Genomic DNA, 16,132 nt, shown 5'->3' with positions numbered 1-16,132 from the left:
ATAGCACTGTGCCAAAACACAGTAGGGATAGCACTGTGCCAGAACACAGTAGGGATAGCACTGTGCCAAAACACAGTAGGGATAGCACTGTGCCAGAACACAGTAGGGATAGCACTGTGCCAGAACACAGTAGGGATAGCACTGTGCCAGAACACAGTAGGGATAGCACTGTGCCAGAATACTGTAGGGATAGCACTGCGCCAGAACACAGTAGGGATAGCACTGCGCCAGAACACAGTAGGGATAGCACTGTGCCAGAACACAGTAGGAATAGCACTGTGCCAGAACACAGTAGGGATAGCACTGTGCCAGAAGCCAGTAGGGATAGCACTGTGCCAGAACACAGTAGGGATAGCACTGTGCCAGAATAGAGTGGGGATAGCACTGTGCCAGAACCCAGTAGGGCTAGCACTGCGCCAGAATCTTGTAGGGTTAGCACTGTGCCAGAATAGAGTGGGGATAGCACTGTGCCAGAACCCAGTAGGAATAACCAATTGTTGGGTTTCCTTGTATGTTTCCCACCAATAAATAAACAGTATTGAGTATATACATCATGCATTATATCACCTTTAATATATACATTATATCACCTTTACCATATACATTCTATCACCTTCATTATATACAGGAGGTTTTAATGTCATGTTTTCCCGAGGGTAACATATTGTGCTAAAAACAGCCATGAAACATAATATAGATACACTGACACTAGAGACTCTGATGATTACAGTGAAGCTTAGTGAGTTCAGTGGCGTTGCACACCAGCGAGGCTGACGTGATCAATCAGACACATCAAGTATGTGGCGTTGCACGCCGGCGAGGTTAACGTGGTCACTCAGACACAGCAAGTATGTGGCGTTGCACGCCGGCGAGGTTGACGTGGTCACTCAGACACAGCAAGTATGTGGCGTTGCACGCCGGCGAGGTTGACGTGGTCACTCAGACACAGCAAGTATGTGGCGTTACACGCCGGCGAGGTTGACGTGGTCACTCAGACACATCAAGTATGTGGCGTTACACGCCGGCGAGGTTGACGTGGTCAATCAGACACAGCAAATATGTGGCGTTACACGCCGGCAAGGCTGACGTGGTCAGTCAGACACAGCAAGTAGGTGGCGTTGCACGCCGGCAAGGCTGACGTGGTCACTCAGACACAGCAAGTATGTAGCGTTTCACACCGGCGAGGTTGACGTGGTCACTCAGACACAGCAAGTATGTGGCGTTCCACGCCGGCGAGGTTGACATGGTCACTCAGACACAGCAAGTATGTGGCGTTGCACGCCGGCAAGGCTGACGTGGTCACTCAGACACAGCAAGTATGTGGCCTTCCACGCCAGCGAGGTTAACGTGGTCACTCAGACACAGCAAGTATGTGGCGTTGCACGCTGGCGAGATTGACGTGGTCACTCAGACACAGCAAGTATGTGGCGTTGCACGCCGGCGAGGTTGACGTGGTCACTCAGACAAGCAAGTATGTGGCGTTGCACGCCGGCGAGGTTGACGTGGTCACTCAGACACAGCAAGTACTGCCATGGTTTTTGTCCCAGTGTTCAGTATTGTCTGTCCTATATTTTACATAGTCCAATCTTGTATTTCATATTGTCTCATATAAATATTTTCTTTCAAGCTTCTAATATTTTCCCTCATGTATTTGTTATTTTCTAAACTAGAATACATTAGTAATATCTGTTTAACATTAAATATATATCTCTCTGGTATTAATGATTGTCTGGTACTTTATATTGTCTCTCTAGTAATTGATATTATGTTTCTAGGATTCCATAATATCTCTCTTGAACTTAATATTGTCTAACAAGGTATCTAAATTTGTTTTTAGCATTTAATATTTCTTCAGAATTCAAAATAATTATCTCAATTGAAACTTGTATAATATCATTCTCTATTATCTTACTTACGTATGATAATAACCTAACAATGACTTATCCTAATATTGCAATGACACAGAATTTAATGTTTCATTCAATCCCTACAATTTGTAATTCCACAGACCAACTTCTCCTGAAACTCCACCATGCCAGAGAAGATTCATTAATAGTCCTTTCTAATGGGATAATCTGGGATTTCCCCCGAGCCCCGTGCTGAGTGCATGCTGGACCCAAGAGTGACCACGTGGGTCACTGACCAGTACTGCTACATCCTCGCCCCTCCCCCAAGTGTCCCTGCCCCCCACACCCCCACAACACCCCCCACGCCTTGTGAAGTGAGTTGAGACTTGTCTGTATCCAGCCTGTATCACACTGTTCATCAGTCAAGAGATCACTCAAACGAAAAACTGCTTCCACTTATTGTAACATTAATTTCTTAAGGTTGAGTGCTAAGCTGTTGAAAGGTCAATTGTTAGCCTCTTCACGATTTCATTCAGTCTAAAGCTGCCACCTCAGTTCTCCTTCCAAATTGAAATGATCACTATACATTAACATCTACATCTATAACAAAATTGTCAAACAAAACCAAAACAGTATATGATATTCAACATGGATGAACGTTGAGCAATATGAAGATCTCCTGTTGTCTAGGCAGTGCATGTGTACCAGAATGTGGAGACTTCACGGATGCTGCCACAGTCACTGTTTCATCCGAGCTAGCACAGATTAAAGTTTCATTTATTTGTTGTCGCTATTCATGTCAGCAAGCAAACTTCAGTGAAAGACTGTATGAGACGTCATTCCGTCTGGAAGCCCCCCCAATGATGGCTGATGGGGAAGTCAGCATACCTTGCTCTTTCAAATTCACTTAATTACTTTCATTATTTCTACTGAAATCTAACATTAGATATAAACGTTTATCCTACCTAAACTTTATTTATTTAACCTTAACTAAATATTGATTTTTATTAGTTTTCTCTTTTAAGCTGTCCATTTTTATTGCAGTAGGAATTAATCTCTATGTTTATATTTCATTTATAATTCTTTCCAAGTTGATAATTTTTCCTGTCTTCAATGATTCATTCATGTGGAAATATCATAAACCAGATCTATCAATGAGAACAGCACCTACACTGTAGTACCAACACTACAACCACTTGTGAACCTGCATTTCATTGTAGTACCAACACTAGTAGTACTACAGAGGTGGAGGAACACGGGTCAATACAACATACTACAGAGGTGGAGGAACACGGGTCAATGCAACATACTACAGAGGTGGAGGAACGCGGGTCAATACAACATACTACAGAGGTGGAGAAACGCGGGTCAATGCAACATACTACAGAGGTGGAGGAACGCGGGTCAATACAACATACTACAGAGGTGGAGGAACACGGGTCAATGCAACATACTACAGAGGTGGAGGAACACGAGTCAATGCAACATTCTACAGAGGTGGAGAAACGCGGGTCAATGCAACATACTACAGAGGTGGAGGAACGCGGGTCAATGCAACATTCTACAGAGGTGGAGGAACACGGGTCAATACAACATACTACAGAGGTGGAGGAACACGGGTCAATACAACATACTACAGAGGTGGAGGAACACGGGTCAATACAACATACTACAGAGGTGGAGGAACACGGGTCAATGCAACATACTACAGAGGTGGAGGAACGCGGGTCAATGCAACATACTACAGAGGAGAAGGAACGCGGGTCAATGCAACATACTACAGAGGTGGAGGAACACGGGTCAATGCAACATACTACAGAGGTGGAGGAACACGGGTCAATGCAACATACTACAGAGGTGGAGGAACACGGGTCAATGCAACATACTACAGAGGTGGAGGAACACGGGTCAATACAACATACAACAGAGGTGGAGGAACACGGGTCAATACAACATACAACAGAGGTGGAGGAACACGGGTCAATGCAACATTCTACAGAGGTGGAGAAACGCGGGTCAATGCAACATACTACAGAGGTGGAGGAACACGGGTCAATGCAACATACAACAGAGGTGGAGGAACACGGGTCAATGCAACATACTACAGAGGTGGAGGAACACGGGTCAATGCAACATACTACAGAGGTGGAGGAACACGGGTCAATACAACATACTACAGAGGTGGAGGAACACGGGTCAATACAACATACTACAGAGGTGGAGGAACACGGGTCAATGCAACATACTACAGAGGTGGAGGAACACGGGTCAATGCAACATACAGCAGAGGTGGAGGAACACGGGTCAATACAACATACTACAGAGGTGGAGGAACACGGGTCAATGCAACATACAACAGAGGTGGAGGAACACGGGTCAATGCAACATACTACAGAGGTGGAGGAACACGGGTCAATGCAACATACTACAGAGGTGGAGGAACACGGGTCAATGCAACATACTACAGAGGTGGAGGAACACGGGTCAATGCAACATACTACAGAGGTGGAGGAACACAGGTCAATACAACATACAACAGAGGTGGAGGAACACGGGTCAATACAACATACTACAGAGGTGGAGGAACACGGGTCAATGCAACATACTACAGAGGTGGAGGAACACGGGTCAATAGAACATACTACAGAGGTGGAGGAACACGGGTCAATGCAACATACTACAGAGGTGGAGGAACACGGGTCAATGCAACATACTACAGAGGGGGAGGAACACGGGTCAATACAACATACTACAGAGGTGGAGGAACACGGGTCAATACAACATACTACAGAGGAGAAGGAACGCGGGTCAATGCAACATACTACAGAGGTGGAGGAACACGGGTCAATACAACATACTACAGAGGTGGAGGAACACGGGTCAATACAACATACTACAGAGGGGGAGGAACGCGGGTCAATGCAACATACTACAGAGGGGGAGGAACACGGGTCAATGCAACATACTACAGAGGTGGAGGAACACGGGTCAATACAACATACTACAGAGGGGGAGGAACACGGGTCAATGCAACATACTACAGAGGTGGAGAAACACGGGTCAATGCAACATACTACAGAGGTGGAGGAACGCGGGTCAATACAACATTCTACAGAGGTGGAGAAACACGGGTCAATGCAACATACTACAGAGGTGGAGGAACGCGGGTCAATGCAACATACTACAGAGGTGGAGGAACGCGGGTCAATACAAGATACAACAGAGGTGGAGGAACACGGGTCAATGCAACATACTACAGAGGTGGAGGAACACGGGTCAATGCAACATACTACAGAGGTGGAGGAACACGGGTCAATGCAACATACTACAGAGGTTGAGTATCACCCAGTTTTCTTCAGCACAATAAGTGATTAGGTTGGATTTTCAAAAAGTAAAGCATAAATGCACGCCGCACCTGCAGAGCTGTGATAGACTTGTGTCCACGTGAGTCACCAGCCATCAGACAGCATTTGGCAATCAAAGACTTGAGATGAGGTAGGCAACCTATCTGTCTCCAGGGACTGATGTACTCCTTTAGTGATTACTTTTTGTTTGGATAATTAATCACCACCTTTAGGAAATAATGCAATGGAAAAGCGTTTAATGATGTCTGTGAATCACACCTGCACAACCCCTCTCCCTGGGATCACTTCCCACAGATGAAATGACACTTGAGGGTCACCCAGTCTTACTGGTTCTGTCACGGCATCAATACCGTACACGCTACAGGAGAGAAGGACCATTGTATACTGGTACAACTGAATACGTCTGAAGGAATAGAACCAAAGCAAGTTTTTGCATGATCACTCTTCTGAATAAGTGATGGGATTCTCCCCTAGTTACTACACACATTCTGGACACAAACACCCACCCTTGCCATCTTATAGAGGACATTTATCTTTACTGATTAACATCAAATTGCTTCACTTATTGTTTACATACCATTGCAAGACATAAAGGCAACCAAGTTGACATAATTGCTCTCAGTGACATTCAGTGACATTGTGTACATGTGTACAGGAGTGAGTGAGTGAGTGAGTGAGTGAGTGAGTGAGTGAGTGAGTGAGTGAGTGAGTGAGGTTTTGCGCCGCTTTTAGCAATATTCCAGCAATATCACGGCGTGGGACACCAGAAATGGGCTTCACACATTGTACCCATGTCAGGAATCAAACCCAGGTCTTCAGCATGACAAGCGAACGCATTAAATACTGGGCTACCCAACCACCCACAGGACATTAAGGGGTGGTGGGGTAGCCTTGTGGGTAAAGCATTGGCTCATCCACGTTTGATTCCATACTTGGGTACCAGGGAGGTGATGGTAACTCACTCATTCACTCCTCACGGTTCCACACGATTGCTTCACAAAACTCATTCTGAACACTGTTTTGTCATAGGAGAGAGAAGAGATACAACTAGATTTTGTAAAGCTGCTCTGGAGTTTTATTGGAAACAAGTAGGTGCTTGCAGTAGCAGCCCCATCCCAACCTTATCTGAATGTCTCAAACTTTCCCATCAAAAACATGCATCATGAACAATTTTGACTTGACCACATCCAGTGACAGATGACCTCACACATGGCCCCTGCGGGACACGTGAAGAGCACTTCCTGGCTACCAGGTTGTTTGGAAATTAGCAAAACGCTAAAAATGACACCACATGGTTTATCTCATGCCTGGATCTGGATCAAACAATTCATACCTGATAAATGTGCAGGTTCCGTCCAGAACGAGTTCCCCGGTTCCTGGGCAGATGATCTTTGAGACACTGCCTCGGTAAGGGGAGATAATCATGAGGACCCTATATGTGTTGGTCATCTTTCACACTGCTATCAGTAACTGTGAGTTAGCTACATCAAACGTGGAGAGTGAATCAGTTGTTATTGAGTCATTAGAGATGGCAGGCAATATAAAACAAGTAAAATACTTCAGTGACCTTTGAAGGAGATCTCACATTGTCTACCACTCACACTTCAGAAGTCATCAACATACAGTTGATTTTCACTGTCAGTAAATCCCCCAACCTCATACACTGAGGGGATATTAACTTTTGTCTTGATTGCTTCCATACCACTTCATAAACGTCTTCGACATCTCCGATGACACATCAGAAATTCATGACTGTCTGAACCAAGAACTAATCAGTTTACAAAGTTTAACACAAAATTCAAGTTCTATCTCCCCACTGTACATCTTACACAGAAATGAGGAACAATAAACTTGGGCCTGTGTCAAGGATCCACCTAAGGAAGGATTCCGAGACAAATTATTGGATAATATATTTGTGAGTGACACTTTGTTGCTCATTCAGTTAATGTACTGGTTGTGGGGTGATCAGTGTAGAGAGGTAGTGGATGATTGGTGTAGAGAGGTAGTGGATGATTGGTGTAGAGAGGTAGTGGATGATTGGTGTAGATAGGTAGTGGATGATTGGAGTAGAGAGGTAGTGGATGATTGGTGTAGAGAGGTAGTGGATGATTGGTGTAGAGAGGTAGTGGATGATTGGAGTAGAGAGGTAGTGGATGATTGGAGTAGAGAGGTAGTGGATGATTGGAGTAGAGAGGTAGTGGATGATTGGAGTAGAGAGGTAGTGGATGATTGGAGTAGAGAGGTAGTGGGATGATTGGAGTAGAGAGGTAGTGGATGATTGGTGTAGAGAGGGGTAGTGGCTGATTGGTGTAGAGAGGTAGTGGATGATTGGTGTAGATAGGTAGTGTGATGATTGGTGTAGAGAGCTAGTGGATGATTGGTGTAGAGAGGTAGTGGATGATTGGTGTAGAGAGGTAGTGGCTGATTGGTGTAGAGAGGTAGTGGCTGATTGGTGTAGAGAGGTAGTGGATGATTGGTGTAGAGAGCTAGTTGATGATTGGTGTAGAGAGGTAGTGGGATGATTGGTGTAGAGAGGTAGTGGATGATTGGTGTAGACAGGTAGTGGATGATTGGTGTAGAGAGGTAATGGATGATTGGTGTAGAGAGGTAGTGGGATGATTGGTGTAGACAGGTAGTGGGATGATTGTTGTAGAGAGGTAGTGGATGATTGTTGTAGAGAGGTAGTGGGATGATTGGTGTAGAGAGGTAGTGGGATGATTGTTGTAGAGAGGTAGTGGGATGATTGTTGTAGAGAGGTAGTGGGATGATTGGTGTAGAGAGGTAGTGGATGATTGGTGTAGAGAGGTAGTGGGGTGATTGTTGTAGAGAGGTAGTGGGATGATTGTTGTAGAGAGGTAGTGGGATGATTGGTGTAGACAGGTAGTGGGATGATTGTTGTAGAGAGGTAGTGGGATGATTGTTGTAGAGAGGTAGTGGGATGATTGGTGTAGAGAGGTAGTGGATGATTGGTGTAGAGAGGTAGTGGGATGATTGTTGTAGAGAGGTAGTGGGATGATTGTTGTAGAGAGGTAGTGGGATGATTGGTGTAGAGAGGTAGTGGATGATTGTTGTAGAGAGGTAGTGGGATGATTGGTGTAGAGAGGTAGTGGATGATTGGTGTAGAGAGGTAGTGGATGATTGGAGTAGAGAGGTAGTGGGATGATTGGTGTAGAGAGCTAGTGGATGATTGGTGTAGAGAGGTAGTGGGATGATTGATGTAGAGAGGTAGTGGATGATTGGAGTAGAGAGGTAGTGGGATGATTGATGTAGAGAGGTAGTGGATGATTGGAGTAGAGAGGTAGTGGGGTGATCAGTGTAGAGAGCTAGTGGATGATTGGTGTAGAGAGCTAGTGGATGATTGGTGTAGAGAGGTAGTGGGATGATTGTTGTAGAGAGGTAGTGGATGATTCGAGTAGAGAGGTAGTGGGATGATTGTTGTAGAGAGGTAGTGGATGATTGTTGTAGAGAGGTAGTGGGATGATTGGTGTAGAGAGGTAGTGGGATGATTGGTGTAGAGAGGTAGTGGATGATTGGAGTAGAGAGGTAGTGGGATGATTGTTGTAGAGAGGTAGTGGATGATTGGTGTAGAGAGATATGGTGTTGCCCTGCATCATTCTAAACAGCGAGAGAATGTGTGAATGAGCATAGATTCATATACTTTCAGGGAATTCAAATAGGCTAAAATGTAATTTGTCTCACTAATCATATTAGAATATTACTTTAGTGAAAAAAAACAGAGTTGAAAGATAAATTTCGTGGTTTATGCTGACAGCCTGAAATGTTTATGTACGACAGATATATTTTTTCCAGAATTTAATTGCCCATAATTAAGGGGTGCGAGCGCATATTAAACTCGAAAAAATAAGTCTTGTGTACATTGATCAATCGGAAGGGGTGCCATTTGGGATTGTTCACTAGCAAATATATGAGTAAATATCGCTGTGGGTGCTTATTAGAGCTTGGTGCTTATCACGTCGAATACGGTACTTTTTAATTAGAGTTCATCCCTTACTACACACAATCAGTGCTTGAGTAATAGATGCTTGTTGATGCAATGCTAAAGTTATAGATGCTTGTTAATGCTTGTTAACATGTTTAATTTAAACAGATGCTTGTTTGTGCAGTGCTTTGCCTATAGATGCTTGCTGATGCAATGTTTAACCTGTAGTTGCTTGTAATGTGCATATTTATAATGCGCCAAATCCATGCCCTAAAGCGTGCTCAAAGCACTACATTATTTCCCCTGTCAGTGGATCAGTGCACTCCATTTTCATTCTCAGCACCCTGGGGAGTATACAACCCAAGCTGCCTGTGAGGCACAAGAAGGTGAACAGCCCCTTTACCATCTGATCGTACCAGGTACCCATTTGCTGCTGGTGAACACATATCAAACAAAGTCACTTGCCTGAGGAGTCTGATTTGTGACCTATGCACTGTGGACAGGACCACATGCCACCACATGCTGATGCAGTGCTTAACCTGTGCTTGTTGATGCAGTGCTTAACCTGTGCTTGTTGATGCAGTGCTTAACCTGTGCTTGTTGATGCAATGCTTAACCTGTGCTTGTTGATGCTGTGCCTAACCTGTGCTTCTTGATGCAGTGCTTAACCTGTGCTTGTTGATGCTGTGCCTAACCTGTGCTTGTTGATGCAGTGCTTAACCTGTGCTTGTTGATGCTGTGCTTAACCTGTGCTTGTTGATGCTGTGCTTAACCTGTGCTTGTTGATGCAGTGCTTAACCTGTGCTTGTTGATGCAATGCTTAACCTGTGCTTGTTGATGCAGTGCTTAACCTGTGCTTGTTGATGCTGTGCTTAACCTGTGCTTGTTGATGCAATGCTTAACCTGTGCTTGTTGATGCTGTGCTTAACTTATAGGTGTATAATGATGCAGATACTCTTAAAATGACCTAGCTATGTCACTGTTAGACACTGATTGCACTATTCTTTTGCTAATGATAGCAATTATCCCACTTTTTTCTCCGATTCCTGATGGTTAATTCTGACTCGATTGCCGAATGACAAGGGTTACGCCATGCTTGTTTGTAAACACTGTAAGTAGTCCAAACTTGACCTTTGATATTAGCATCTCCATCTACATATGACCCCAGTGGATATCATTTTTATCCGTTGGCTTTATCCTCCTGAGAAACCAACCCATATATGATAAAATGGATTTATATGCTTATGTATAACGTTGTACATTCAATAAAAAATAATAGCCTGCCATGAGAACTGATTTTCTTCTATGATGTCAAACGACGACCGAGAGGTTACACACGTACAAGGAAAAGGGGTCATAACTCCACTATTCTCAGCACTAGTTTATTGTAACTCAGGGCACTTGGTCAGAATTAGCTGTGGATGAAGTCGATATACTTTCGTAGCATTTTGTTCTCGAGGAAGCAAACTATTCCAACAAAAATATCAATACTGAAATTGTATACATTTATGTAAAAAAAATCCATAAGAAATGATGAAATCATACTTCATAAAAAAGGAAGTAATAGCGAAATGGATGGTCGGCCCTATCGAACCCATAAATAAGTCCTCAGATTCCATCAAGTGTAATTTGGCTTACCGGTATGTTGCACCATTATTAATGGAGCACTAGCCTTTTCATCAAATATAATGAATTACTAAAAAACTGACACCATTTTATTTGATGTCATGACTGGTTTTAGTCTTTGACAATGTCGAAGAAAGAAGACAATGGTATTTTGATTTACATATGTCTCCCCTAAATTTCAACACAACATAAAATGGATGCTTTTACCATGTAAATAATGTCTTGAATAGATAAACAATTAGATAATTTACCATGTATCTTAATTGGACAAGGCACGAATATGTTTGGCATCAATATTACATAACCAAATACTCAAAAGTATATTTCAAAACAAACAAAATGATATTCAATATTGGACACGTATTTGTTCATTATTATGTGATTATTTCTCTTTACCTCGTCACAGAATTATACAATAAAAGATGGTATAGAATTTTTTACAATTTTTTAAAATTCTGGGAGAAACAAAGTAAACAGTTTCATATCCTGTGATCACAATATTTAAAAAAGTGTGAACCCATTGATTATAAAATAGAAAACGTGTAGAATGATTCGTAAATTGTTTGGACTATTAACACGCACCTGGCAAATCGTTAGACATCACCATCTTTTCTCTGTCTATCAACTGACATAAAAAAATATTATCCCAATTTCTAACTGCCCATCAATGACTTCAAAACCAAGACAATTCTCCTAAAATTGAGCACATATATCTTAGCAAAAAAATATTATCCATTTTGTTAAAATGATACATTCAGTTTTAGTTTAAAAATAAAATGAAAGGGCTATTCATTAACCTGTTCATTTGAAATTAAAATATTGACTATCATGCTCCCAAGAAATATGTACATGTTACAGTTACATTTCATCTTCTAACACCTGTCTGAAGGAGAGAAATATGTACATGTTGCAGTTACATTTCATCTTCTAACACCTGTCTGAAGGAGAGAAATATGTACATGTTGCAGTTACATTTCATCTTCTAACACCTGTCTGAAGGAGAGAAATATGTACATGTTGCAGTTACATTTCATCTTCTAACACCTGTCTGAAGGAGAGAAATATGTACATGTTGCTGTTACATTTCATCTTCTAACACCTGTCTGAAGGAGAGAAATATGTACATGTTGCTGTTACATTTCATCTTCTAACACCTGTCTGAAGGAGAGAAATATGTACATGTTGCAGTTACATTTCATCTTCTAACACCTGTCTGAAGGAGAGAAATATGTACATGTTGCTGTTACATTTCATCTTCTAACACCTGTCTGAAGGAGAGAAATATGTACATGTTGCAGTTACATTTCATCTTCTAACACCTGTCTGAAGGAGAGAAATATGTACATGTTGCAGTTACATTTCATCTTCTAACACCTGTCTGAAGGAGAGAAATATGTACATGTTGCAGTTACATTTCATCTTCTAACACCTGTCTGAAGGAGAGAAATATGTACATGTTGCAGTTACATTTCATCTTCTAACACCTGTGTAAAGGAAAGAAATATCGAATACAACACTATAAATTTATCAATTTCTTAGGTGAACAATGTTTAAACAAACAGTAGATTATCAAAGGTTCATACATTTTGTGGCCTAGATCTACGTATTTCATACTGAACATTGATATCCAAAATCTACACCATAAGTGAAACTGTAAACAGCAGGATACAGTGATCAGGTGTACTTTCCTTCAAGAGCCTTCACCTCAAAGAAATGACCACATATGTACAACAATGCTGATGTATGACATCACTACCACAGACAGACTTTTACAAAATGGTGTTCCAGGGATATTCACTGACAACAGTACGCAGGATTTCACGAGGGTCGTGGTCCAGGAATCGTATGTACATAAATGTGACATGTAAGTAATCAGAAACATTCTGACAATCTGTTTACTGTTACTTGTTTTTATGTTTTTCATTGAAACCAAAAGAAATAGTTAGAAAATCTGATAACTAACGTTGCTGTTGTTCATGGTTTTGCATCAATCATGACTGTCACACAGGAAGGAAACTTTGACAATTTTTGTTGAAAATATCAAATCTTTGCAATGTATCCTTTATTAATTCTCCAATTCTTTCTATGATGCTCTTCCAATGCATATTCTAAAAAGGTTGAGCCAATATATACAACGAAAAGACAAATGGATAGATCAAAATAGGAGAAAATGCTACACGAATTTCCCACAGAATTCAAAACTGTTAAATCGAAATTTTTCTTGGTTTATACACATCAAACAAGTGCAGATTTCCGATCTCAGCATTCATTTTCACACCAAATTTACTTTGCTTGATTTCATCTAGACACTTTGTATCGGTGACAAAGACCATTTGCCATTTGATTATAAAATGTATGAGAAATTCAAGGATGTACATGCATCGCAGCTGAGTTTGAAATATACGTGATGTTGTAGGCATCTCATTACCTGCATAGATGAAACGTGTCTTTGTAAATACTATCCAATATGGCAGAAAGATCATTTCAGCATTCGTGTTTGCATGTTTTCCAAAACATTCCAAATGATTCTAGGGTTATCAGCAATGTTTTGGAATGATCATTGTTGATTTGATAAAAGACAGATACCCATGATTACAATCATGCTATTTTTAAAATTCATTTCTCCGAGTAAATATCCCACATATAGATTTCAAACGTGATGTAAATAACGCCATGAATGGTGATTTAGTGTTGGGTAAAAAATGACAACGTTTACGAAGTATCTCATTTTCCGAGGTCATTTTCAGTATTATTGCTTTGCCTAAAATGACAGTGGATGATATCGCAGAACAGGGAATTTCCCACAGAATTCAAAACTGTTCAGTGTATTTGATCTTCTTGAGACATGTTGAAATTTATTCGACTTCAAAGTGAGGGTTGAAGGGGAGGGGCATATAGCTGGGGGTTAATCAAAAGATGCTTGCTGATGCAATGTTTAACCTGTAGGTGCTTGTAATGTAAGCGTTCTCAAAGCACAACATTATTTCCCCTGACAATGGATCAGTGTGCACTCCATTTTCATTCTCAGCACCCTGGGGAGTATATAGAGAATACTACACTCATTCTCGTTAGATACCATAGAAAGTTCACAAGTTTCGTAAAAATGGTATCTAACAAGAATGAGTGTGGTATTTTATTTATTACCCACGTTAAATATATATTTAAGTGTAAATACATAACAACTTTCGTTCGTTCCAAGTAGGTCTAAATATCTGTCCAGTTTAAGCAGACTTCATTTCACCATGTGTATCCTTTTACGTTAAATCAAATTGAAAGTTGCGAAAGTGGTCAGGTGCGTCACGGTTATGGGGACCCTCTCTCTATTGATCGTTAGTCATACATTGTAAATGGATATAGCTCAATTATATAATGTCTGTAGAAGCTCTATGCATAACTTATATATAATGCAAACCAATTTTGTGGCGCGTGACTGTTTTGTTTTGTTTAATATAAAGTGTTTGTAAATATCCCTCGTTCTCATCAATTTCTTCAGTTCTGCCTTGTAGTTGCAAAATGCATGGCGATTTTTTATGAATGACAAAAATAGTCCCGGTGTGACAGGGGTCACGGTTATCCAATCAAAACGAATAAAACAAGGTCAACCTTGTACTTGTTGATGCAGTGCTTAACTTAAAGGGGCTTGTTGATGCAGTGTTTAACCTATAGGTGCTTGTTGATGCAGTGCATAACCTATAGGTGTTTGTTGAAGCAGTGTTTAACCTATAGGTGTTTGTTGATGCAGAGTTTAACCTATAGGTGCTTGTTGATGCAGTGTTTAACCTATAGGTGCTTGTTGATGCAGTGTTTAACCTATAGGTGCTTGTTGATGCAGTGTTTAACCTATAGGTGCTTGTTGATGCAGTGCATAACCTATAGGTGCTTGTTGATGCAGTGCATAACCTATAGGTGTTTGTTGAAGCAGTGTTTAACCTATAGGTGTTTGTTGATGCAGAGTTTAACCTATAGGTGCTTGTTGATGCAGTGCTTAACTTATAGGGTAGTGTCGTTTGGTCAGAGGGGCCAAACAGGCACGAGTTGTCACCCCACCCCCAAGAGAGGTTAATGGGATCCCCATCATGCCAAGGGCTACAGCGGACGGTGAGTTACAATATTCCATAACAAATAATTGTGTGTCAATACAATCTGGCATTTTGGCTTTCACCACGCCCGCGCCCAAACAAACTGATCAAGTTTTGCATAATCATCAAAACACATCAGAAGCGCAGCAGCTGCAACAAATTTGGGGGCTCTTGGGGCAATCGGGGGCCAATAACTTTGGCCAACAACGTACCATCGACAGTGCTTATATTCCAGCGCATTCTCTCAATGCTTGCGGGCCTGGTGGGGTTAACCCGCCTTTTCATAACGAGGCTCTCGGTGACGTGTCAATACTGAACACGTCAACCAATGAAAATCGTCCGTCGGGGGAATCCCTCGTCTTCAACTCTGAGTTTATCGATGCATATGTCAAACAACAAACCAGGGAAAAAGTATGGCGAGGTGAGTATGTGGACATCGGGACACTTCTACCCAACGACGCTGGCACCGAGGAGAGCGAAGCTCTTACTATGGTCATCGATACTGCAGGTAGGGTTCTATTTAAACCTGTCAAAGCGCCAACGAGAAAAATAACACTGGGAATCTGGACATCCGCTTTCCATATTTACATGAACATATACCTTGCCAAACATTTCAGTCTACGGATGGTGCAAAGCCTATTATCGTACATGGAGACAATCCGTTCGGCGGCACTTAGATGTGGACCGGATGCCTGGTGTCTATATGACCAGCAATTCCGACATAGGATGGCTAGAGACCCTCTACGACAATGGGACAAAATTGACGGTGAGCTAGGGCTGAAATACATGATCCCGCAGTCGGGGCGTCAACAGGTAGGTGGTTCATTCGGTCAGCTGACTGTTTCAAGTGTTTCAGAACCTGCACTTAACCTAGGCTACGTATTCAACAAACCTCATGGGTGTAAAAAGTACAGCTGCACGTACTCCCACATATGCAGCAGGTGCGGCGAAACATCTCACGGGGCCTCGACCTGCTTTCGAGGACAGGGGGTCACACAAGCCCCCCTATCAAACAATAGCTCAAGCTCACGCTTTAATGGCTCAAGCCCACGCTTTAATGGCCCAAGGCAGTCAACCAGAGGAACTAGAGGTAAGGTCTTTGGCTCCTACTCCCGTCAAACTAGATATGTTAACACCATGGTTGTGTCGTTATTCTCAGTTAAATGCAGAGGATGCGCAATATTTGCTCGATGGTTTTACATTTGGTTTCCAATTCGAGTTTCAAGGTGCACACCATAGTCGGCTAGCGGGCAATTTACAATCTGCAACCCATAA

General features: G+C 42.1%; 2 protein-coding genes across 4 annotated transcripts in view; one reads left to right on the top strand and one right to left on the bottom strand.

Annotated features, from left to right (window-relative positions):
- LOC139470447 (kin of IRRE-like protein 2) overlaps nt 1-16,132 on the bottom strand; it is a 323,048-nt gene that overhangs the window by 252,238 nt on the left and 54,678 nt on the right. The window lies entirely within an intron of this gene.
- On the top strand, nt 3,147-5,222 carry LOC139458382 (filaggrin-2-like). Its single transcript, XM_071239794.1, has one exon. The coding sequence runs from the start codon at nt 3,147-3,149 to the stop codon at nt 5,220-5,222; it is 2,076 nt and encodes a 691-aa protein (XP_071095895.1).

Source organism: Haliotis cracherodii, unplaced genomic scaffold (genome assembly GCF_022045235.1).
Source record: "Haliotis cracherodii isolate W230 unplaced genomic scaffold, xgHalCrac1.p SCAF_1, whole genome shotgun sequence".
In the NCBI taxonomy this organism is placed as follows: Eukaryota; Metazoa; Mollusca; class Gastropoda; order Lepetellida; family Haliotidae; genus Haliotis; species Haliotis cracherodii.
Note: the sequence above shows the minus strand (reverse complement) of the source record. Positions and strands in the feature narration are given on the sequence as shown.